Consider the following 27,427-nt stretch of genomic DNA (forward strand, 5'->3'; position numbering starts at 1 on the left):
GGGACACGGGTTCACGCCCCGGTCCGGGAAGATCCCACATGCCGCGGAGCGGCTGGACCTGTGAGCCATGGCCGCTGAGCCTGCGCGTCTGGAGCCTGTGCTCCGCAACGGGAGAGGCCGCAGCAGTGAGAGGCCCACGTACCACAAAAAAAAAAAAGAAGAAGAAGACAGGGTTTATAGGTTATGAGATGAAGATCTTGAATGATGTCATGTGCATGCCCATCAATAAACAGCAGTCCTTCCTAAAGCTTCCCCACAGCAATGGGGGCCCCTAAGAGATGCTGATGGTGTACTAGGGAGGAACCCAGGTGGGAATGATGCGTGTGTATGCTGGCAGCTTTAGAACATGAACAGAAGTTCTTGGATGCTCCTCCCTTCAAAAGGTAGTGCCTAATCACCCCCCCCTTGAGTGTGAGATGGACTTAGGGACCTGCTTCTAGCAGATAAAATGCAATGGAAGTGGTGGTGTGCAACGTTAGAGACTAGGACTTTCCTCGCTTGGATCTGGGAGAAGCTGAAGGAAGCTGAGGGAAGCCAGCTGCCCCATCATGAGGACACTCAGCAGCCATGTGGAGAGGCTCACGTGTGCAGAGCTGAGGCCTCCTGCCGACGGCCATGTGAGGCAGCCACCTTGGAAGTGGACCTTCCAGACCTAGTTGAACCTTCAGATGACTGCAGTCTGGCTTGAGTGAAACCTGAGGGGCACTGAGCCAGGACCACGAGCTGAGCCGCTCCTAGATTTGACCTGAAGAAACCACGCAAGAAGATAATACACATCTGTTGTTCTAAGCTGCTATATTTTAGGGTAATTTTCTACACTGCATAGATAAACCACTATAGTGTGTGTTAATGGATGAAGAAGACAGCAGGGTAAAATGTACCCTTTCTGGACCTGACACTTCACCTGGTGAAAACCCATCATCTTGACCCAAGAACTATCACCAAACTGCGATGATAAAATGGTTTCTTTCTTCTCCCTGCTTAGTTGCTACTTTTTATGTCATCAGCATGTCAAGGTTTGTCCTACCACTTAGCATAATTGCCTAGAATATCTGTGCTGAAGTTTGAGTATTGAATGCAGTCTCAGTGAGACAGAGACTGTCACCAGGAGAAGGCTGGGGGCCTGGCTATGGAGTAGCCCCAAAGAGTAAAGACTGCAATAAACTGTCTGGGCTTTGATTCTCTGTCCTGAAGGATCATAAACTATTTTATTAGAATATTCAAAACTCACAGACTAAACTGACGGACATTGAGGCAGAACTACACAAACTAAATTCACATGATACTGATGTATAAATCAGAAAGCTTCTCTAAGTTTACTATGTGCAGAATGGAATTCTGATGCTCTCATACAGAGCTCCCCCTTTTCCTGAATGACAGCTTAGAGTCCGTATCGGCAATCAGAAGGTGGCTCAGTTAAGCTTGCAGTTAGAGGACAAAGTGGCAAGTCCTGAGGTATGCTCTTCCCAAGCCACAGCAAGTCTTCATAAACTGATACTATGGGAAGTAGAGAACACCTCTGGTCACTGAATGGCTCACATCTCTTGGATTCAGCACCTCCCCTCCGTGGGTTAACACTATATTCACACTGTCACTTTTGTTTCTCTAAACTCTTGGTAAATTGACATTTTCTTTCCTCAAATGAGTTAATAGTGATTAAAAGCCACAGTGTACCTGGGAAACGTTGAGCCTCTTCTCACATGATGATTAAACTAGTTTGACTCTCTGGGGATATCTTATTACCAAGTCCTCAGGAGGGATCTCACTGCTGTCTTCACATACTACCTGTATAGTTTGGAGCACAGGGCATTTATTAGCACATCAGAGCCTGTCCAGAGATATTATTTCAGAACTGGTACAGCATTTCAAGGGCAGTTTTGTAATTTCTGACCTTTTATCTAGAAATTTTCATGATCAACAAAATCCTAAGTTGATAACCAGGGGCTGAAAAATGAATAAAGAGCAGTTATCAAAAACAGGACATTTATGTGATGTTCTCCTTTTTCAAACCACTATATGTAGTAGTACAGTTTTCTAACTTGAGTCATGAATATTCTTACCAAAATCAAGTCGTTCACAACTGGAACAAAGGCTAATTTGTACCAGTCAGTTTCAGAAATTCAAAAATAGTTTTTTACTATCCACAATTAAAAATTAATCTTGTAATAACTTATAATGGAAAAGAATCTGAAAAATACACATATACGTATAACTGAATCACTCTGCTGTACACCTGAAACTAACACAACATTGTAAATCAACTATACTTCAATGAAAAAAAGTTTCAAGAGAAAATATTTTAGCATTTAATGTCTTAGTATTAATCAACATCTACTGATTCAAAAGTTAAAAAGTATGTCCCATTAAATGTATGCACTTGAATTATTAAAAATACTTGGAATTACAATAAAATCCTCAATATTTTGCCCATTATGTAATTAGGTAAACAGAATTATGACAAGGTCGATAATTAGTGATTAGTAATATGCCAAAATAAATTTCATACATTTATAAATATATCAAAATCTCTTCTAGTTTCATTGTTCTCAGAAACCTAAGAATACCACTCAATGGTCATTTTACTTGTCATTTTCATCAGACACCATTCTTTTTGATTTTGTATTCTACTGAATACATCTTTCCCTGATTACTTTTGTTTTACTGAAAAAAAAAAAACCCAAATCTTTTTCTTGGAAACAAAATGAAGTCTAAATTAATTCAATAGCTGCTGAAATTTCACCTGAAATTTTAAACAGCTACAAATCCACATTAGCTTTAATATATGGCTAGTACACAATAAAAATTAAAAGAGCTATTTTGGGAGAGTTGATGCAAGTAGAAAAATTGATTAAAGTATATTCACTGAAAGTCCTGTCATCAATATTTTTATTTAGTTTAGTAAATGCTAGAATATAAATACATAACAATATGTTCTTTCTTATCATGGGTAGTCTTTTATATAACTAAAATTCATGGCCAACTTCTTACATAACAAAACAACACAAAATAAGAAATCTGTAAATTATCAGAAATGGGACAAGGACATCAGAAAATAATACATTCTATATAAATTATAGAGGACAGTTACAATGAAAACCCATTTCTTTCCTCTCTAACTCAATTTTACAAGATAAAGTCAACACATATTCTGCGGACTGCTAAGAGTGCATAAACACTGTGGCTCTTTCAAAAGACAGTGGTCAAAGACAAATGTTATCTTGATGTCATATATTGTTCTTAGTTCTTAACTGGAGTTGAGCTTCCTTTCATAGTCTTCTTTAGGTGATGGTAGTTTGGCAAGATTTTCATCAGGAAATCCAGCTGTAGTGTCTGGGGCTAAAAAGATAAGAGAATTAAGAACTGACCAGCAGAAAGCAAAGAGTATCAGGTAGAGATGATTATCACCATGTCATGGGATTACAGGTGATTTTCACTGACTTTTTTTTTTGGCCCTGCCGTGCAGCATGCAGGATCTTAGTTCCCTGACCAGGGATCCAGGGATTGAACCTGTGCCCCTGCAGTGGATCCCATTCACTGACTTATTTCTGCTTCTGTTTTTTCAATTTACAATGAACATTTGTTAAGTTTGGTAATAAGAAAAAGCCAAAAACTTTTACATATAAATATGTTAATCAGTTTTCAACCTTGCTTTCGTAGATTTCACCTTGGCCTCTAAGAATTGAGAAAGTTCCAATTATAGTAGACAACACAAGTAAAATACCCTGAGTACACTGATTTCTACACGACCTACAGAGCACACAGCTGTGATACTCACCTCATCTTCACTCTTCATATGCCAGCTTTGCTCAAACTTCCCTCACTGTAAATCTCACTGGGAGTACTTGTGAAAATTACGGATTTTTAGGCCCTTGCCCTAAGAACTTTGTTTCCCAAAGTCTGGGTGAATCCTCTGTAATAAGGACCTTTACATGATCCTTACGATCAGCAAGATAATGGAAAACAGAGCTGCATACACACCATTATGTTTTAAACTTCAGATATTCCTGTTCACGTAATTCTAATCTCCCTTAACCCAACTCCAGTTTCATTTCTCCCTCTTCAATTGTTTTGCTGTTATGCAGAAAGATAGTGAAAAAATACTGGATTTGTTCTTATTTCCTTTTTGGTCTATAGAGGTAATACTTGCTTATAATAATAGTAATAATAATAAAAGCCAAACATTACAGAATTACAATAACCCAGAAAGAACTGGAATTTTAATTTCTGATAAAATATGGCTAAGAACCAAAAGTGCTAAATGTCTTGAAAAATACTTTCTTTGGGGAAAGTGAAGGAGGGTGGGTAATATACTGAGTGTGCCAAACAGTGAGGCTCCAAACTTCAATCAGAATGTCTTCTGTCCAAAGGAAGTCCCAAATGCCCTATCTTACTTATCTCCTACTCTAATGTGAAACTCCAAATACATACTTCCCATTATTCTTGGTTATTAGGAGGGGACAATTTCTCATAAGACAGGAAAATATCTAAATATACCTGCATATTCACAAGCTGTGTCTATTTTCAAGGCATCTATGTTAGTAAACTAATAGGTGAACCCAAGTTGGCTATTCAGTATAAATTTGGTAGGTTCATTCTTTACCCTCAAAGGTTGGTACTTTTAGGAGCAAATCCATATAGTTTGTAAGGCTTGGTGATGCACCTCCAGTGAAAATACAAAAGATTAGGAATAATATCCCTGGATTTTCTTTTCCCATAATCAATGTGTCATTGTCATCTTTGGACATATTTCTGATATTAAGGACTCAATAATTACAAAGAAATTATAGTTTTAGGAATGTTTCTCTCATGTTTTATTTTAATTATTTGCTTTTTAAACAGCTGATTTGCTGCCCCATTAAAACAATTATGTGGTATTTTGGGAAAATTAGCAGCCCTAGAAAAGACTCTTTTTAAAAGAGAGGTTCTAGTACCTGTGGTCGCTCAGTCTGCACCCGACGAAGGCAGTCTGCGCCATAAATCACTGTGTTCTCAGGGATGACTTCAAACGTGTTCAGGTTGCAGCAGGCCCCGATGATGCAACCACTTGTCAATATTACGTTTCTGCCTACATACGCTGCAGGAAAGCCACAGAGAGAACTACCACGTAAGACATTCAATGACTAGAACACTATTTTTTTTCCTAAGATGATGCAAGTCTAAAAATACAAACTGCCCTTAAAAAAATATTAAGAAATCACTTTAGTCCAGCGCAGAGGCAGGCACCAGACTAGTATCAAGTGCATTCAAAACAGAGCTCTGCTGCTATCTGTGCAATCTTGGGCAAGTCACTGTAAATTCTCTGAGCAAGTTCATCTATAAAATGGAGACCATCCCACTTCATAGTTTGCTGTAAGGAATAAATGAGATAGTAAATGTAAAGTGTCAAGCACAGGTTTGACACATAGTAAGTATACAATAAATAGAAAATGAGTGGGAATCATCATCATCATAATTGGTAATCCAAATTAAATAAAAACCGTTAAGCAGATTAACAAAAAGCCTAATTTTTTTTTTTTTAAAGGAAACATTTTCTTTCATGCCAGTCAAGACCAAGAAAGGAAGGGCACTATTCTAAAAAAGTCTTATCACTCCGGTTCTTTCTGGACAAGCTCTTGGAGCTGCTTCCCAGCAGTGATGGTGACTTACATGGCCCCCGCCTAGCCCCGCCTATGATAAAGTAGCTTACATTTGTAACTGATGGGCTAGGGGAAAGCAGTCCTGAAATTCAAGAAAGCAAACTACTAGAGAAACTAATTTTTTTTCTTTAATTCTACAATAACATTAATCAACTAAATTACCACTGAGTCTAGTTTTTTTTTTTTTTTTTTAAGGAAGGAAGGAAGTTTTTAAAAAATCATTTATTTATTTATTTATTTTTGGCTGCGGTCGGTTTTCGTTGCTGTGCGCGGGCTTTCTCTAGTTGTGGCAAGCAGGGGCTACTCTTTGCTGTGGTGCATGGCCTTCTCATTGTGGTGGCTTCTCTTGTTGTGGAGCATGGGCTCTAGGCACGCATGCTTTAGTAGTTGTGGCATGTGGGCTCAGTAGTTGTGGCTCACGGGCTCTAGAGCACAGGCTGAGTAGTTGTGGTGCACGGGCTTAGGTGCTCAGCGGCATGTGGGATCTTCCTGGACCAGGGCTCGAACCTGTGTCCCCTGCACTGGCAGGCAGATTCTTAACCATTGAGCCACCAGGGAAGTCAGACACTAGTTTTTAGGAGAAATCTTTTTCAAATCTTTCACCTGAAGTTTATGGTTTAACTCAATCCTGATTTAAATGTACATAGCTAGAATTTTAATTTAATGTATGAAACACATTACTAGATTAGGTTCCTTAAAGGCAAAGAATTCGTCTCACAGCTGTGTTAGCCCACTTCCAACCACGCCTTCCTTCCAAGCACACCACTTTGCCATGGTCTGTACTTAGGCTGTTTTCTGGAACAGCACAAAGAGAAAGGAGGTAATCAGTTTTCACAATAAAGTTCCAAACATAACTTACCTTTTGATTCAATAACATTATTATCTCCTATTTTCATGGCTTGGGAATCTGTAAGCCAGAGTTAAGTAGACATTGTGAATATGTTCATCTTTCTTCCCTACTAATTCACTCTGTCCTTATCCTGCACTGGGGCAGAGACAGAGGCATGGGAGGGGCCACGCAGGCTGGCCTGGCCAGAACTCCTTGCCCAGGGCAGTCTGCAAGTAAAGTTTTAACCTTTATATAGAAATATCTCAAGTATAAATAAATGTCTTCTATATTTTTAAAGAAATGAGCACCTTATACCCCAATTTTATGAGTAACATATTTTCACAATTGTTTTAAGGAAATGAAAACTAATACCCAATCACTTAAGGGTAGCACTGTTAATGGCTTGATATATCTTTATGTAAATATGTATAATTCCCTTTATATAACTGGAAATCAAACTGTACAAAATCAAACCGTATAAACGTCTGTAGCTCGCTTTGTTCGGTTCACTTCCATTTGCAAGCCTTATCCCATACCGTCAAAAATCTTTAAAAACGTAATTGTAAATGACTGCTTAATGGTTCTAGTGATTTTATGCTTGCAGCTTAATTTATTTAAATATTTTGCTATTGTTAAACCTTTAGATTTTCTCCTTCAAGTAGTTTCTATTATAAAATAAGGTTTCGCTGACATCTTGAAAAGATTTTACTATCTTTTTGGAGTATGAAATCAGCAAAGGCACTGGTGACACTTGGGAGGAAAAATGCAAAGAATGAAATATTTTCATCTCCATCCACCATTTCCTTGTATCAGACAACATACTGTCAACCTAAAACTATATAGGAATCAAATGGACAGAGTGTGGTTCTTAAACCAGGACTGAAGCCAGGATTACTCTATTTCATGTCTACTGCCACTCAGTCACTGTACCTGCCAACAAGATGTAGCAACAGGAGCAAGGTGGTTCCTAAAGGTGAGTGTGAGTTTGTGTGTGCATGCATGCACACCTGAAAACAGCATACTTCTTTTACTCGGGTTATTCAATGGAACAGAGGGGATAATTTTTTTTGATATACTGTCAATAAGTCCTTTCAAAGAGCTGGATGGCCTAGTCATAAAAACATAGTTTATATATGTTTATATATACACATAATATAAATTACATAATATATAACATATATTATATACAATTATATTATGTGTTAAAAAAGAATTATATATATATAATGTAAGTATTTGATAGATAAATTACAACAATTTCTACAGAGGAGAGTTAGGTACCAAAAGACAGCTGGAAATGATTTATCTTAAATTATAGCAAAGGATACAACAGCCAACTTCAAACACATTATTGGTGCCAATGATCACAGGTTTGGGCTCTGGATCTTCAGCATCGGGAGTGATATTTTCAGGGTGACTATAAAAAGAAGAGACAAATTATCAACAAGTCAACAATGCAGTAAGCAATTCTGCTGTTTTAGAATTTGGGTTCATTCTCTCAATTTTACCTCCATCAAGCCTAATATATGTAATGATGTAAGTAATTTCTTAATCCAAGTGAATTATTTATCCTCTATGCTGCAGAAGACTTTATTCTGAGTTGAAAAAGAACTACTGAAATGTAAAGAAGTCATAGGTGTGTACAGAAGGTCAGCCTTTCTTTGTTTATTTTTTAAACTCAAAGCCCAGTGTGCCTTTCCCAGGACAAGGTAGAAAAGATACTGGCTAGGACTTTCGGCTTGTTGAAATGGAATCAAAATCATGCCTAACCTGAAAAATTTCCTTTCTTAATAATCATTCAAGATTGTGAAATGTAAACAGATATTCACATAAAATAATCATGTTATGCTGTTAGGTGGATAGCTGAAACATTTAGAACATAAGATGTTTGTGGTCTAAGAGGAAAAAGCCATTTAAAAACAGTGCTTTATCTGTGACAGCTGAGTTACTGCAGAATATAACTGTTGTTAATTGACTTACACTAAAAGTGCCAAAATATATTTTAAAAAGAAACTGCTTAATATAGTAAGAAACTCCCAAATCCTAAGTAAGCATTAAGAGAAATCAATCTCTTTATCACAGTTAAGTATTTTCCCAAGGTCTTTGTTAAAAATTCCATACACTGTTGCTATAAATTAGGTATGAGCTTGAATTTCCTGCCAAAATTTTACCTAGAAAGCTTTACAAATGCTTATAAAAATTTCATAGGTATTATACTCTAGTTCACTAAGATCATGTACATGTTCTAATATTTTATAAAGTTTAAAAATTGCCTCTAAGACCCCCAATTTTTCAAATATAATTCTGAGTGTTATCCCTCAAAGCATATGAAAATATATATCAGATTTAAGTTCACATGTCTGGGTATGAGTAATAACATTGCAGCCAGAACCAAGACATCCAACTAAAAGACTATCTGAGGCAGTGAGCACAGCACCGGGCCACTGGGGGTGTCCTCAGGAAATGTTTGCTTCAGGAACAGAAGAGACTGTCATACGTAAGGGGAAGATTATCAGACCAAGACTCAGAGATTCTAGTCATCCACCTACGAGCTATCTCACCTTGAACAAATCTCTTTACCCCTCTGGTCTTTGGTTTCCTCATTTACTAATTACTTGTGTTGAAAAAGATGCTTAAGATGAATGGATAAAGAAGACATGGCACATATATACAATGGAATATTACTCAGCCATAAAAAGAAACGAAATTGAGTTATTTGTAGTGAGGTGGATGGACATAGTCTGCCATACAGAGTGAAGAAGTCAGAAAGAGAAAAACAAATACCGTGTGCTAACACATATATATGGAATCTAAAAACAAAAAACAAAAAAGGTTCTGAAGAACCTAGGGGCAAGACAGGAATAAAGACACAGATGTAGAGAATGGACTTGAGGACACAGGCAGGAGGAAGGGTAAGCTGGGATGAAGTGAGGGAGTGGCATGGACATATACACACTACCAAATGTAAAATAGATAGCTAGTGGGAAGCAGCCGCATGGCACAGGGAGATCAGGTCGGTGCTTTGCAACGACCTAGAGGGGTGAGATAGGGAGGGTGGGAGGGAGGGAGACGCAAGAGGGAGGAGATATGGGGATATATGGATATGAATAGCTGATTCACTTTGTTATAAAGCAGAAACTAACACACCATTGTAAAGCAATTATACTCCAATAAAGATGTTAAAAATTATTAATTAATTAATTAAAAAAAGAAAAAGATGCTTAGTGTTTCCCTAGTTCTCAAATAGTGGGCTTTCCAGATGTCAGTTGTAAAAGGTCCCTAGAGATGGGGCTGAAATGAATGGAAACACTCTCTGGCACCTGATTCAGAGCATCTGTAAGAGTTTCACTCACGCATTTATGATGAGCGCCTGTTCTTCTATTAGGTTACCTTCGCCGATCACTATGGGCCCAGCTTCCGCAATGATTCGTGCTTTAGGGTGGATCACTGTCCTGGGTCCTGTTAAAAGTATGGTGAAAAGAAATTACTTTCGAAGGCTGCGCTTCCAAGGAGGCTGCTGGGAGGAACGTTTTCTAAAGTAGGTGCCAGGCACCACACTAGGCACGTTACAAATGTTATCACTGCCGTTCGTGCCAAATCTCAAGCCGAGGTGAGTGGAGACAGCACACGCTTTGGAGCCGGACGGCCCTGGCTCACCCTCTGTTCTGAAGCCTCTGTTATCTCAGCGGTGAAATGGGGGCGGTGATAATACCAGTCTTGCAGGGCTGTTTTAAGAATTAGATGAAATAATGTTTGTAGACATAGTATTCTGACCCGTAGCAAGCAATAAAAATTAATTCCTTTCCTTCCTTTCCCTCATAAAGGTAAGGCTCTCTTTGCTTACAATGTTGGTGCTTTCTTATGCTAGTGCAATACAGAATTAGTCCTTTTAATTAGCTAATTAATTAATTTATTTTAATTAATTAATTTATTTTTGGCTGTGTTGGGTCTTTGTTGCTGCACGCAGGCTTTCTCTAGTTGCGGCGAGTGGGGGCTACTCTTTGTTGCGGTGTGCGGGCTTCTCATTGTGGTGGCTTCTCTTGTTGTGCAGCACGGGCTCCAGGCACACAAGCTTCAGTAGTTGTGGCACACGGGCTCAGTAGTTGTGGCTCACGGGCTCTAGAGCTCAGGCTCAGTAGTTGTGGCACACGGGCTTAGTTGCTCCGTGGCATGTGGGATGTTCCCAGACCAGGGCTTGAACCAGTGTCCCCTTCATTGGCAGGCGGATTCTTAACCGCTGCGCCACCATGGAAGCCCAAAATTAGTCCTTTTATTAAGGGATTAAGAGGAAATATGGGCGAGATGAGAGTTAGAAAATATGGAGACTAACCTTAGCTTTGTTACTCTGTCACCATCCATACTGGTCTAGGATGTGATTTTAACCAGGTGAAAGGGGTAACGGCAGGCAGAGGAAGAAGCCAAGCATGGTTACTGGAGTCCTACGACTCTGATAAAGGGAGACCTGAGGCAGTGTCTCCAACCTCAAGTCGAGGGGCAGGAAGGGCTCTCATCAAGCCCATTGGCGGTAGGGGTGGAGGAGGCACTGCACTGCCTAAATCTGGTAACATCCCCTCCCTATAGGCCTAGCATTTGGGTGATAATGAAACCACTAATGAGAAAACAGAATCTCTCGCGCAGCTGCCTCCAACACCCGCCCACCCACCCACCCACCCCCCACCCATACCAAGGCCATTTTTATCTGTAAACAAGCGGAGAGGAAGTAACTGACTCTGAAAGTAAGAGAGGGTGGGCAGAAGTGCTGACAGAAAGTAGGAGGGGAGTCAGATAGATGGCACTGTCCATGAAATTCAGTATTCTATTGTTTTAATAAAGTATATTAATAACTTGTTAATTTATTCAGTAATCATTATCTGCTTGTGACAGGCAGGGCTGTATGTTACAGGGAAACGAAAAGGAATGTGTGCTCTATTTGCCCTTTTGAGCTTGTTTATCTTAAAAATTGGGAATACTTAACATGCTTGCTCAAAAATGTATTAAAATAAAGAGGCATTCCAGGTGCCCAGAGAATTGGAAGGAATCTCGGTGCAGCTTATTTTTTTCCCTAACAATGAAGAGCTCAGGATTGATAAAGGGGGGGGGGGCCCAAGTCAAAGGATGCACAGAGAGTGGCTTTGTTATTTCTGTCACCTCTGGCTCCCCAAATTCTCTAAAGTACAATTTCCCTGGCGAATTTTCCTGTTCAGGATAGGAGATTTCAGAATAGAAGACGGGATCACTGAGACCCCCGGGAAGCTTCTCAAGGTGACCGTGACTGTGACCACATGTGGCTTTTTCCTTTGCTAAACACACACACACACACACACACACACACAAAAGGAAATCATACTCATTAGAAAAACCTCAATCAAAGGCAAAAGTGAAAGATCCTCTCTCCTCTTGCTAATCCCATTCCCTAGAGGTAACTATTCTTAAAAATTTGGAGTATATTATTTCAGACTTAATTACTACTATATACTTAAAAGCTGTAAATATCACTGTATATAAAATATATTTCATTAGAAAGTTACAAAATAAAGAAGAAAAAATACGAATTCCAAGCACATACTTTTTCAAAAAAACAAGGAATGGTACTTATTCTGCAATTTGCTTTTTCACCTAATGTCATGGTGATTTTTCCATATTAAGTACATCTAGCTGGCTATTCTTTTTAATGGCTGAATATTATTTCACATCATATGAATATACCATAATTTATTTAACCAATCCCTTAATAAGGGGCATTTAGAAGTTAACACTTTTGGGGAGAGGTGCTAAAACATTGCTGAAACAAACACTGGATTCCTTTAAAATGAGAAATTTCTTACAGGTCTTCCAGCCATGTGAACCAATTTAAATCTGTAGTTTGCACAATACCAGATTTACATTTTACGTCAAAATATTCCATGATAAAGGGACACGATCTTTCTATTTTAGGTTCTTTATAATTAAAGCCCCAGCTAGCACCCTGCCCCTTGTCTAGAAAGTCCAGGCTCTGGCCTTTATCACTTAAAGGCTATGTGCTTAATCTCTCAAATGCCTCAGTTTTCTCATCTATAAAAAGATGAGTATGATAACCTACCTCACTGGGCTGAAGTGTGAATTATATAAAATAATGTTTGAAAAGGAGATCATAGTTCTTCAAAATGGGAAGTTCATCATAACCTGACACTAAGAGCTAGGAACTTTATCACAGTAAACAAAATAACTCCTTCTGGTCTGAGAAACAGTAGAAAAGGGAGTGCTTTACTTCCCTGATACTCAGGTACTGGGGTAAAACCTCTTTTTAACCAGGGAGGAAAATTCTTCACCATACTGTAAGATAGCGAAAAAGATTAATAATTAATAAAATTAATTTTCCATTGCTAGCATTAAAAATTTGACAGGAGGAAGAGATCGTCATGGCTGTGACAGAAAGCAGATCCTTTGCCACAGCGAGATAAGTAGCCAGAGGCACTAGATATTCCACTGGTACTCAGGCTGCAGCTTTTGACAACAAGCAGCCTTGCAAGAAGCTACCTGAGAAAGGGCTAACAAGACAAAAGTACCACTGGGACCTGTGCTTCTTTAAAAGTTCCTCTCAAGTACAGCTTTGAAAACAATTGGTATTTTCATCTTTCCCTTTCAAAAATAACATGTGTTAATTATACAAAAGAAACCCAAAGAGATGAGCACAAATTTTTAAAAATTAAATAATCCCAAATCCCGTGTCTTCTTACACAATATTTAAAAATAATGCTGGGGCTATTTTAGGGCTTCCCTGGTGGCGCAGTGGTTGAGAGTCCGCCTGCTGATGCAGGGGACACGGGTTCGTGCCCCGGTCTGGGAAGATCCCACATGCTGCGGAGCGGCTGGGCCCGTGAGCCATGGCCACTGAGCCTGCGCATCCGGAGCCTGTGCTCTGCAACGGGAGAGGCCACAACAGTGAGAGGCCCGCGTACCGCAAAAAAATAATAAATAAATAAAAATAAAAATAAAAATAAAAATTATGCTGGGGCTATTTTAGCCAGGTTTTTATTATTGTTATTGTTTTTATCATTATTAATAAGTTTGTTAGTAAGTAACTGGAAAACTGGTTATAAATCTGATGGCCTTGCCCTGGGATATAAAGCATTATATGAGACCTGTGAGCAGCCGCTGTGAGACCCGTGTTTAGGACAACACCTCCACCTCGTGGCCACACTGCCAAACTACAAGTCTTGCAGTTCAGGACTGAAATGACTTGAAAGGTGAAACTACTTCAAGTTGTGATGTTAACAAGGTCATGGGTGACAATAAACTGAATAGCTTCCCTTAACCTCTTGTAGGTCTTTTTTGGGCAGAGACTAGAGAGGTTAGTATGTGTATATGAACCGCAGGACATGTGAATGCTAAGACTTAAGTTTGGTGAACTCCTTAAAGGAACTTTCTGACTTAGGTGAGTGAGGCTTTGTCTCTGCACAGCGCTGGAGGTCGTCACCAGACAGCACGGCAACCTGAGCACTAGTCCAAGACACTGGAATGTGAGCACAGTCTGCTCCATACTTTTCTGCATGCAAGAAGCATTTTTACCTAGAATGGGTCTGAATTCAAACCAAGCTGAAGGGTCTTGAGGTTAAAATGCTTTAACAATAAAAACCTGTCACCATGGAAAGTTTTTTTTTCAAAGGCTGCTGTGAACTTTCTTGGTGCTCTTTCTGGCGGGGCAGTTTGTATATTTTCTTACCAAATGTGCTGAAACCCTATTTGGCTTATCTCCTTGTTTGGATAAGTGTGTCTAGAGTCGGAGCTGCCTCACTGGCTGATGAATTATTTTTCTAAATGGTTGGCCGGGCTTGACGCAACCCAGCCAGAAAGACATTCCTTGCATCAAATTTCCATTCCCCTCATTTAGTAAAGGGCATTTTTCCTGTCTATCTTTGCCACAGAAAGCAATCTTTGTGGACATTTTCATATGTCAATAAATAGCTCCAAAGGCCACAAGGTCTCTTTTGAAAATGAAAACAATTCCTTTGACCTTTGACTTCAGTAAGCTGAAGTATCTTTAAGAACTGCTTTATATTCAATGAATTTCTCAAGTCAAAGCCACTGTTCTGCTTTACTGAAAAAGATTTCCATATAATGTACATATGAAACTTACATAATGTTATAAACCAATGTTACCTCAATTAAAAAAAAAGATTTCCACAATAAAAGGGAAGCTTATATTAAAAACTCTAATGGAAAGAACGACAGAATAAGTGGGACAAAGTGCTTCCATTACAAAGCTTTGCCACTGTACTCAGTTCTGCCTTCACATTACGATGTCCCACCAAGCCCTGTCCTAACCCCAGGAGTCTGCCTTCACCCTGTAACAGGACTACAGGACTGTGCTCAGAGCTACCTTTCTGAAATGTTTTTCAGCTTTCAAAACAAAATTTTCAGGAAATAATGCATGGCCCATGAATCAAGGCAAACTAATTAAAAACAGGCTTCATACTATGGAACCTTATTTACCCAAATTATAATTAATGAGAGTGCTGTTATTTTTCCCAAGGTCTGTTTCCTAGCTGCCTCTAATGAAAGGGTCAGGTTCCTGCAGAGCCACAGCCATAGGGTTTCTGGTTAAGGACAATACTTCAAAGCTTCAAACTAGTTACTTTGATAAACCAAATACCTGATTTTCTAGGAAAACAGAAGATCAGGTTTAAAGTTCTACTAACTGAAGTATAGCAAAGGAAAAAATTACTTTCCTCCTCAAATATTTCAGAATGGAATAATTTGGTAAGAGTAAAACTGATGAGGGAATGAAAAGTTATGTAAAACATCCTGAAAAATCTATTAATTAAACTACACTTAAATTTATTGCCACTTAAGCCAGAAAGCAGAGCTTATTAAGTGCTCAAATCTCATACTGTAACAGAAGACTTACATTAGTTGTTCTGATAAATTAAGCAAAAACAAAACCAGCCATAAGTTGAAAAATAGTCCATTGACAGAGGAATGGATAAAGAAGATGTGGTATATATATTCCTTATAATAATATATATATTATAATAATATTATTATTATATATATATTATATATATGTATAATAATATTCCTTAATGGAATATTATTCAGCCATAAGAAAGAATGAGATAATGCCATTTGCAGCAACATGGAAGGATCTAGAGATTATCATACTAAGTGAAATAATTCAGACAAAAACAAATATATATTGCTTATATGTGGAATCTAAAAAAATGGTACAAATGAACTTACTTACAAAACAGAAATAGAACCACAGATGTAGAAAACAAACAGTTACCAGGGGGAAAAGGGAGGGGGAGGGTTAAACTGGGAGATCAGAACTGACATATACATACCACTATATATAAAATAGACAACTAATAAGGACCTACTGTATAGCACAGGGAGCTCTACTCAGTACTCTGTAATGACCTATATGGGAAAAGAATCTAAAAAAGAGTGGATAGATGTATATGTATAACTGATTCACTTTGCTATACAGCAGAAACTAACACAACATTGTAAATCAACTATACTCCAATAAAAATTATTAAAAATAAATAAGAAAATAGAAGTTTCTCTAAGAAGAAAATTCCACCCCCCCAAAAAAAACACAACACTAAAAATAAAAAAACACAACATGGTAGGGAGAGTGAGATTTAATCAGATAACTTATCTCTGCTCTCAGCTTTGATTTCACTTTATATCTCCCAGGAGCTTTTTTAATCTGATGTATTACATCAGAAAAATGAATTAATAGTATCAAAAGATAAGAGATAATTTTATACCAAATATAACATGATAGAAATGACTAAATACCAATACTGGAAATTTTCGATATTTATATATAAAATTAGAGATAAGAAACAGGCACAATGAAAATGAGATAAGAATTGTGTAACACAGAACACTGGGTAACTATATCACTTCTGAATCTTTTCCTTAATTTTCTTTTAAAATATTTATTTATTTATATTTTGGGGCTGCATCAGGTCTTAGCTGCAGCACATGGGCTTCTCTCTAGTCTGGGCACGGGCTCAAGAGTTGCGGCACATGGGCCTAATTGCCCTGAGGCCCGTGGGATCCTAGTTCCCCAACCAGGGATCGAACCTGTGTTCCCAGATCTGGAAGGCAAACTCCCAACCACTGGACCGCCAGGGAAGCCCCTTTCCTTAATTTTAAAAATTGAGATGTTTCTGTAATGTGAGCAAATTTTCTTGTTCTAAAAAACGGGGTCAAAAATAAACCCAACAAATATTAACTTAGATCCATTCTATGATAAACTTCAAATCACTAGTTTTAAAAAAATTACCGTTTCTTATGCTACAATCTGTCACTGAAAATCTGTGTTGAACAATCATTTTATATTTTAACCATCAAAGTTGTGCATGATCAGATGGTAATCAGCTTACATGGAAAGTAGATTTAAATACTGTATGTCTTTACATAATTTCAACATTTACAGAAGGCAGGAGGATAAAAGGGATAAACAAAGGGGAGAAGCACAAAGGAACAAAAGACAGAGGAGGAACAGAAAAGTGAGCACTGATTCCTGAAACCCCCAGGCCCCAGTCCTATGTAGTGGTCCAGCTCTCCTTTTCACAGGATAAAGCCTTTACTGCTATTCTAGGGATGCTTTGCAAGGACAGGACCTGTTATTTCAAATCTGAAACACACACACACACAAACATATATGTATACCTGTGTGTACATTTATGCCTGTAGAGACATTCATATCATCTATATATCTACTATACAGTAGATGCTGAACACTTACTATTTAAAGTGAGGAGGAAGTAGAAATGAGAGGGAAAGTAATTATTTTAATCTTATTTTCCTTCTAATTATAGAATACCTTGTGGGCTACTATTAGATGTTATTCCTCGAATCATGAAGAAAACCATAAAAACACTAGAATAAAAATGCAGAGGAGGGACTTCCCTGGCGGTCCAGTGGTTAAGACTCTGTGCTCCCAATGCAGGGGGCTCGGGTTCAATCCCTGGTTGGGGAACTAAGAGCCCACACGAGGCCAAAAAAAAAAAAGAGGCAAAATGCAGAGGAACATTTTGATAAACATGTGACCATCATAATTTCTCCTCATTAAAAGTTTGCAAGTGGTTTAAGAGTTAACAAAGAGTTAATACAGCACCGGAAAGAAAGAGCCATCATCTAAACTTTGAAATTCTGTCAATTTAAGATATTATAATTAAATAAATCCAACCTGGCAAGTTCCTAATGATGTTCCATTATACTGGCATGATCTTTTTAGTAATTTAATGATGTATTTCCTTTATTTATTTGGTTACGCTGGGTCTTAGTTGCAGCAGGCGGGCTCCTTAGCTGTGGTTCACGGGCTCCTTAGTTGCAGCTTGCCCGCTCCTTAGTTGTGGCATGCGAACTCTTAGTTGTGGCATGCATGTGGGATCTAATTCCCTGACCAAGGATCGAACCCAGGCCCCCTGCATTGGGAGCGCAGAGTCTTAACCACTGGGCCACCAGGGAAGTCCCCAATACAGGCACAATCTTAACTGGTTTTATAAGACATGATGCCTGAAGTGGCTGGAGGCTTAGACTTACTAAAATTAAAAAAAAATTCTTTTCTTTTACAGATACTGTTAGTATAAGGGAACAAGGCATATCTTCTCTCTGAAAGTGTACTTAATTCCCTGAAAGCTCTACTCCAACAACACACAGTGGTTAGTATGGATGGGCTCACGTTAATAAAGCTACCAGGGCACCATGTCCAGTGACAACACATGTAAAAGAACTAGAATGTGCTAAAATGTGCATTTGGGGGAATTTAATCATGTTCATATAAGCAAGTTGCCTCATGTTAAATTGTTCATTTGATTTAAATGTTGGACTTCACCTCTAACAAGGCTACACTGATTTTACAGTGTGATTAGCCAACGTTTATTGAGTGCTTACTATCTGTTAGGTATTGGGCAATGACTTTCACAAATATTCATTCATTCATTCATTCATTTATGCAGTACGTGGGCCTCTCACTGTTGTGGCCTCTCCCGTTGCGGAGCACAGGCTCCGGACATGCAGGCTCAGCGGCCATGGCTCACGGGCCCAGCCGCTCCATGGCATGTGGGATCTTCCCGGACCGGGGCACGAACCCGTGTCCCCTGCATCGGCAGGCGGACTCTCAACCACTGCACCACCAGGGAAACCCTACAAATATTCTTTTATTTTTAATCCTTCAAAAACCTATGAGGTAAAAAAAAAAAAAAAAAAAAAAAACCTCTGAGGGAGGCACTCCTATTTTGCCTGTGACAAAAGCTGCTAACTACCACCGAATATCCATTCTTTCCTTTTGCCTTGTTAACAGAACCCAATAAGGGGGCAGCAATGTGTCCAGTTCAGACTACATCTCCCAGCCTTCTCTGTAGCTAAGTGTGTCCATGAGACCGAGACCAAGGCAAAAGACCGTGTGGAACGTTCAGGAAGACTATTTAAGGGGAACTGATGCACTGGGAGGTACACCCTTTATCACTGCTCCTCCCCTTTCTTATCCAAGATCACTCTTCGTGCTCTAGCCATCACATCCTGGCCTGCAAGGCTGGAGTTCCCAGACAATCAACTGACAGGCCCTGAATTGCCTACCCCTGGGCTTTTCCCATAAGGGAGTAAACCTTTGAGTGTGTAAGCCACCACTACAAGCAGTTGAACCTAATTCTGATATACACAATTACACAGATGGGGAAAATGAGACAGGTTAAGTGACATGCCAGAGGTAACTCAGCAGGTTAAGAGCGAGGATGCTACCCCAAATCTGTCAGACTCCGTGGTTTATACTCTTAATAGAATGTAAGGTCTGTGAAGGCAGTACCTTTGTCTGCTGTGTTCATTGCTGGGTCCCTAGTGCTAGCACAGTGCCTGGCACATAGTAGGTACACAATAGCTGTCTCTCAGATAAATAAACGACTTTATTATATTGCCTTGTTAGTTTATCAGACATGAGTTTAAATATAGACTCCATCACACTAAATTCTTTTAGAAATATTAAACACTTAGAGAAATACACTGTTTCTCAATAAAATTAGGACATCAGTCAAACACAGAATACCTAATGAATTGTAAAGCACTGAAATAAATCACAATTCTTGAGAAATAACACAAATAGGCTATTTTCTTACCTATAGTTACATCACCCTTGATTTCACTCTCTACACACACAACTGCTCCAGGTGCAATCTTCACACTGCAGGAAAAAAAGGTACTATTCATCACGTGTAAAGTTTAAAAGTACTGTTATAGAAGCTATCTTGACAGTGCAATGAGAAAAAGGTTAAAACAAATTGAGGGAAAAATGAAAAGTAAACTGTAAGGTTTAATATATTATAAACTTCTCAGGTGGCACACCATCCACTGAGCTAAAATTATTTATCGTGCGTTCTTAAAATGCTTGAGAGGAAAAGAGGCTTTGGACTCTTTTAACACCAACATTGTTTCTAAATAGCAAAAAGCTCAAAACAATCTAGATATTCATTAGTAGGGAACTGTTAATAAATTATGGTATACTATGAACTAATATACAGCATAATAAAGAATGAATAATCCTGTATGTAAAGAGTTGGAATGATCTCCAAGCCTTGACTTGACACTGTTAAGTCAACAAAATCAAAGCCAGAAGATGGACAATAACATGGCAGTATTTTGGTTAAGAAGAGGAAAAAGAGGGCTTCCCTGGTGGCGCAGTGGTTGAGAGTCCGCCTGCCGATGCAGGGGACACAGGTTCGTGCCCCGGTCCGGGAAGATCCCACATGCCGCAGAGCGGCTGAGCCCGTGAGCCATGGCTGCGGAGCCTGCGCGTCCGGAGTCTGTGCTCCGCAATGGGAGAGGCCACAACAGTGAGAGGCCCGCGTACCGCAAAAAAAAAAAAAGTGGAAAAAGAATGTTCATTCAAAATATTTAACAATGCAGCAATGTAATATTAATATAGAAATCAATGTAGAAATTTAAAATTTACAAATATTCCTATTTATTTTCTATGTATATGATAAAACTGCTGATCAAGTGATATAAACTGTAGTGCAAATTACTCAAAAATTTAATAATTTCCAAAAAATTTATTAATGTTTTTGATATTCTGCTGTGATCTTTTGTTGGACACAGCTGAATCTAGCTAAATGCTGCCCTAGCTGAGTCATGAGCTGACATGAAGAACTGTACCAAATAACGTCCCCATTAAACTGGTAATCATTAAGTAACTCATAGTCATTAATAATTTTTCTTAGTAGTAATGATATTATTCATGGAGTTAAATCTGCTCTCAGTTTCTATGAAATTACAATACCATTTTAGATATTTCCATTTTATATCTGTGGATTTTTCAAAATTTTGATTTCTAGTTGTTCATTTCAAGTTTATAGGAATACAATAATTTTGTATATTGACCTTGTATCTTGCAACCTTGCTAAACCCACTTAGTTCAAGTAGTTTTATAGATTCTCTGGGATTTTCCATGTACACCAGTTTCATGTAAACAATTTTGTTATCCGTGGATAGGGACAGTTTTATTTCTTCTTTTCCAATTTGTATTCATATTATTTCTTTTTCTTCCCTTATTGTCCTGGCTAAGACTTCCAGTATGATATTAAGTAGAAGAGTGATGAAACCAGACATCCTTGCCATGTTCTAGCTCTACAAGATAAACAAAACCTATCAAAGTTTCTTCTAAGACATGAACTTTGCATTTCAAGTAAATTACTAAAATCTGGTATATAACAGTTGAAGCTTTCTTGACTTGCATGTTACAGCCTTGATTTATAAAGTTTCCAAAAAGTTGTTTTCTCATTTTAGTAAATATATTTATAGTTACATAAATATTTGTATCACCACCAGCAAGGACTAGAAATCTAGAGTGCAATGATTCACTCATATCAATATCATTAAGTTCTATAAATATTCATGTATGAAAATACTTGCTTATTTATTATTTTTAATTAATTAATTAATTTATCTATCTTTGGCTGCGTTGGGTCTTCGTTGCTGAGCGCAGGCTTTCTCTAGTTGCTGTGAGCAGGGGCTACTCTTCACTGCAGTGTGCGGGCTTCTCATAGCAGTGGATTCTCTTGTTGTGGAGCACGGGCTCTCTCTAGGCGCGCAGGCTTCAGCAGTTGTGGCACTCGGGCTCAGCAGTTGTGGCTTGCGGGCTCTAGAGCACAGTCTCAGTAGTTGTGGCATACAGGCTTAGTTGCTCTGTGGCATATGGGATCTTCCCGGACCAGGGCTCAAACCCGTGTCCCCTGCATTGGCAGGCGGGTTCTTAACCACTGTGCCACCAGGGAAGTCCCTACTTGCTTCTTTTTCTTTTTTTTTTTCTTTTTCTTTTTTTCTTTTGCAGTACACGGGCCTCTCACTGTTGTGGCCTCTCCCGTTGTGGAGCACAGGCTCCGGACCTGCAGGCTCAGCGGCCATGGCTCACGGACCCAGCCGCTCCGCGGCATATGGGATCCTCCCGGACCGGGGCACGAACCCACGTCCCCTGCATCGGCAGGCGGACTCTCCACCACTGCGCCACCAGGGAAGCCCCCTACTTGCTTATTTTTAACATACAGTAGATACTATAAACAAATTTAATGGTACTTTCTATTTGTTTTTCATGTCTTTTTTGGATACTTCTTTGATTTTAAAAAATATTATTGCAAAGTTTTATTTTTTCAAATGTTTAACTCTGAAACAGATTCATATGTTTTTAAAATTTGTCCTCCCTGATGACTGAAAATTTTCATTATATGTAACATGAACATAAACAAGACAACCTTACCATTCTAATAAAATACTTAAGTGTTTAGCACATTCAGCTTTTCTGAAATGACTTTTGAGCATCATTTACAACTGGTGCAACATGTACAGTAGTACTAGTGTGTAACTGCTTAATATTTGTATTTTCTTGAATATTTCCAAACTATCTCTGGAAGAACAGGTAAGAAACAATCAATACTCACTGCCTTCAAAGAGAGGAGTTAGATAGATAGCAGGGACACAAGGGTAGAAGAAAGATTTTTTTCATTATATATAATGTTTTAAATTGTTGGCATTTTGAATCACACAAATGCATTACCTATCCAATCAATCAATCAATAACTGATCAAATTTTCTTTAAGGCCAGGTACTAAAGAAGTCCTGGATACGTTTCCATAATCAGGGTGAAACTTTATCCACTTTCCTGAAAAAGTCCCCCTCAAATCATAATCCCTAAAAGTGTCTCCCCCTTTATTTTATCTAAAAATACTTCCATGTAACTTGTAAGTATCATTTAATGAACTTTAGACTCCTTAGTTTCCCTTTAAGACCAGTTTTTCTGTTCTTCAAATCATTTCTCCCACTGCTTCAGCAACAATCCTCTTTAACCAAGGAAAAAATTATTATTTTTCATTAGCATTACTTCTCATTACTTTCAGTCTCCAAATAAATAAACTGCTATCACAAATATAACCTGATTACACTATATCCACAATGGCATGGGTTAGAATATTTCTAGACCACTGTTCATAACTGTTCTGTGTCATATTACACCCAGGGTGCCTGATATCGTACTAGCAGAAACATGACACAAGTCAATGGAGGGAAGAAATGAAAGGCTGTGTTATGAGATAAATGTGAATACTTGGAATATTCAATATGGTTATATTCTGGTCCATTTCTTGTATTAGTTTGTTCAGGGTGATGAGGTGTTTTGTTTTTCCTTTAATGACAGCTATCCAATGATGATGCAGCTGTAATTTAACTGAGACACTAGGACATTTCTGGTGGCACTATCAGGACACCTCTTTGAAATTACTGTACCAATATGCATCAGGAATCATAAAAATATTCATAATGTGTGATCTAGGAAACCTATTTCTGGAGTTCTATCATCAAGAATTCAATAGGAGGAAAATATATACACAAATTGGTCATTATAATATTATTCAGAACAGTGAAACATTGTTAATAACCTTGATAGCCATAAAAAGAGAGAGGTAATGAAATAAAATATTGCCACCAGCTTACTGGAACACTATGTACTCCTTAACAATAAAAACAAGGTAATACTACCTTTTTACAGAAAAAGTTAGCCCACCCCTGGTCTACATGGACAACTTATCTCTCCTTTCAAAATACACTAAAACAACAGTAAAGGAATGAAAGAAGTACTATTCCCAAAGAGCAAAGGGAGAGGAGGTAACAGCAGACGAGACATGTCAAGACTTTCAGAAGCCTGTAAGCAGCAGGAAGAGAGTCACTGAGAGGCTTAGCTTGGAGGCACCAGGCACTAGGGAAGGGGAGAAAATGTGAGGCAACCAAGCAGTCAGATGTCTGCCCCCGGCCCCATCCTCAGGGGCACAGCCGGGTGATGACTGGCCCCTCCGTGAGGCGCTGCGCTTAAGATATCAAGCCAAAGCCAGGTGAAAATAACGGGCAGAGCAACAGTGAGACCACCAGCACCCCTTCCCCACGTGCCTTCCTGGCCTCATACAGAATTTCAGGCAGCAAGGAGATAAGAAGATGATTCTTTTCTACAGAAACTACCAGACATCCTGAGTTCTTCAATAAAAAGTTCAGCTTCCTGATGTGCTCTACCCTGAAACACATCAGAGGACAAGCCTAATGCATATACCTGGAGCTCCCAGCTGTGCTGTTCTCATGCTTAACAATGGACAGAATGGACAGAAGGCCATTATCTGATATATCCAGGAAGCCTCCAACTAAGAAGGAAAAAACCAAAACAAACAGGAAAAAAAAAATAGTTTGAGGAAACACAGTTAAATCAGATAGAAGAAAACATTAAAAACACACAACCCTTATATTTGAGAGAAATGAGACACTACTGCATAAATCAAGACAGAAGCCTATGAAAAAGGAACAGAGTCTAAGAAAGAGGTCCTAGAAATAAAAAAACATGACTAATATTTAAAATTCACTAGAAGGATGGAGGTTAAAAAAAGAGCTCTCCCAGAAAGTAGAACAAAATGTAAAAAAAAAAAAGAGAGAAGCCAAGATGGTTAGAGGACCAATACATGGAAGTATAAAAGTAATCCCAATAAAAGTAATCTTGAAAGGAGAAAATAGAGATATTGGTGGAGAATAAACTATGAAAGAATAACACAAGAAAATTCCCCAGGTCAAAGGCTATCGATCTCCACTCCGGAAGGACTCAGTGAATGCAAAACACCTGCGGGCAAGCACCATGATCATAAAAATTTGAACACTATAGAGAAGATCCTCAAAAGTTTCCAGGGGTGGGGGGTGGGACAGTCACACACGGAGGGGAAGAAATAATCAGAATGGCATCAGATTTCTTAAGAGCAATACTACAACACCAGCAAACAATCCCTACAGAAATCTGAGTGAAAACTACTTTTAACCTAGAGCTGTTTATCCAGCCAAACTAGCAAATAACTACAGAAGGAAAATAAAGACATTTTTAGACTTGCAAGGACTAAAAAAAAATATCTCCTATGCACTCTTATTAGAAAGCGAATGAAGGATGTACTTAGCTAAATAAAAGTAAACCAACAGACAAGACAGATTCTAGAAACAGAGGCTCCAGCGTGCAAGGACAGAGGGAAACATCAGGATAACAGCTGTGCATCAGTCTTAGAGGGCAAAGTTGACAGAGGACTTCAAAGAGAAGATTTCTAGGAAAAAAGAAAAAAAACAGAAAGATTATGTGATGAGCATTTGTAAAAAAATTTACGAGGCATTTGACATATCTGTGGGAAGATATGAAAAACATCGGTACATAGAAAAGGAAGAAAATGAAAAATGAAGTTATTTGGTTAAATTGTAGATGAACTCAGCTTGAGGTATGCATGGAGAAAGACCCAGTATATCCAGATCTGGAGCCAAGAGAGAGTTCTAGACCAGAAATACAGCTCTGAAGAGTCAGAAGGGTACAAACTCTTTAATATGTTTCTCCATCATTCATATTCCAGAATCCTCCCAAATATTCCCTAATATAAATGAAAAGTAACACCAAAAATAAATATTTTTAAGTATCACCACTTCCTTACTGATGTGAAAAACTAAAAAAAGACGTGCAAGGATCTTTCTTCTATAAATTTCTGTGAACAAACCTTCCTACCACAAAGTATTTTTAAAGCTCTAAGTAAAAAGAATATCAAACCAAAAACTAATAATCCCTGGGTCTATCTTCAAGAAATGTTGTTGAGATTAGACACAGCTATGTCTGCTCCCATCATTTTAACAGGCACTGACTTTCTACAAGGAACAAGTTAATAAAATTTTAAAATGATCCATCTGGGTTACTATGTGTCACTTGTCTGCTGAAATCACAGAAAATATAAAACCTTTCTACTGAATAGAAGAAAGAAAAAACTTCAGTAACATGAAGTAGAAAACAGAAAATGGTCCAAACCTCTCATTTTCTAGATGAGGAAACTGAAACCCAGAGACTTTAAATGTCTTGAAGCAAAGTTCATTTCTGGGACATCATTATTCTAACACCAGTTATCTCTTTTCTGTTAGCTGAAAGTTTCCTGGAAACATCCTGTCATTTTGGATATTCTTTCTGTGACAGCTGAATGATGCTGCCCTTGAATGTATCAACATTTGTAAATGTTTTTTCAAGCTGGTTTGTGTGTTTAAAAAAGCAATTTTATTAAGCCCTGGACAAATAAATTAACCTCTATAAAACATCTCATTTTAGACATGATTTCCCATCCCAGTTTTCCATTCCCTCAGCCTCCCTCTCGCTATGATTTTTTTATGAAAAAAGTATTATCTAACGTTTAAACTTATCCTGGGCAACCGAGAACAGGTGAGACTCAAAAATGCCCTGTCTTCAGTTTTATGCAGAAGGAAGAGGCTCCAGGCAGTGTGTGTTACAATCAGCACACTTTGTGAGGCAGGAATAATTAAACTCACCGCTAGATCAATTAAAACGTGGTCCGAACATCTCCACGTAGACCTCACTGTACCTGGGAGTGATGGGGCGGACGGGGAAACAGGCAGCTGGGAGAAGGCTTAGCCAAAGACCTACCTATTAAAACAACAATCAACACCACTTTCATCTTCACTGCACACTACTATACACTGTGCATAATATTCCTAGCAGATCTTTCCTCTTTATCTTATGAAAAAGATTACAATTACCTGCCTAAAGAGAAGAAAAACCTAAATGTTAATTTATGGCACCCAAAACAAGGTTTGTCGGTTTTCTTTTTCAGAGAGAGTCACCAGAGAGTGCTCAACACTGCTGCTGTGGGAAACAGTTTAACTTAAGCGTGTCCCCATCCCAGCCACTCCTTTCCACCCAGAGTGCCCAGCCAGTAAGACCACTGGAGAAGCAACCCCAGGGCCCGTCCCCACGCGTCTACAAAGCAGCTAGTTCTGGTCCAGGCGCGGCCCCTCTGGAGCCCGTCTACACAAACACACAGCGCCCACGACAGGCACGAAGGGTTTGGGGAGCGGCCGGCACTCCCCCGTGTGTCGGGGACACAGGGCAGCTACAGGCGCCCCGAAGGCAGCGGAAAGAAAGGGGACAGTTCCTCCGTGGCCGGGGCGGGGGACAACACGCCCCTCCCGAGACCGCTTCCGCGCAGGCGCGTGGCGGAGGACAGCCGGAGAGGTCGTGGAGGGACCGAGAACCAGAAGCTTCCCAGCCCCATTCCGTATACCTTCCCGGGCCGCTCTACCGCTACTCCGTCGTCCCCTCCCTTCGCGGACGCCCAGGTCTGGGCCTTAGGAACCGTCTAAGCCGGGCGCCCGGGATCTAAGACACCATCTAAGACACCATCTAAGACACCCACCACAGGCGACCAGGAACAGGTTCCATCCCTGCGGAGAGGACAGAACAGGCTTTTCTCAGGCAGCGACCCACCTTTTCTGAGTCTTTTCCGCCATTGTTTGGGCCTGACCTCCAGTTGGATCTACACAACCGCCTGGGCAAAGCGACGATCTCTACGAACGATTGCAGAGCCTGGCAGGATCGGGAAGGGGCGGAGCCTGAGGCTGCTCACGGGGGCGGGGCGGGCGG

General features: G+C 39.1%; 1 protein-coding gene across 1 annotated transcript; it reads right to left on the minus strand.

Annotated features, from left to right (window-relative positions):
• Positions 1–2,765: 2,765 nt before the first annotated feature.
• On the minus strand, positions 2,766–27,298 carry DCTN6 (dynactin subunit 6). The gene is made up of 7 exons (XM_007464628.1): positions 27,272–27,298; positions 19,578–19,642; positions 9,819–9,924; positions 7,794–7,882; positions 6,496–6,543; positions 4,932–5,074; positions 2,766–3,336 (listed from the first exon to the last, which is right to left on the minus strand). Exons 1-7 carry the CDS (start codon positions 27,292–27,294, stop codon positions 3,238–3,240), a joined length of 573 nt encoding a protein of 190 aa, XP_007464690.1. The 5' UTR covers positions 27,295–27,298; the 3' UTR covers positions 2,766–3,237.
• Positions 27,299–27,427: the final 129 nt, after the last annotated feature.

This window comes from Lipotes vexillifer, unplaced genomic scaffold, assembly GCF_000442215.2.
Source record: "Lipotes vexillifer unplaced genomic scaffold, Lipotes_vexillifer_v1.1 scaffold2628, whole genome shotgun sequence".
Classification (NCBI taxonomy): domain Eukaryota; kingdom Metazoa; phylum Chordata; class Mammalia; order Artiodactyla; family Lipotidae; genus Lipotes; species Lipotes vexillifer.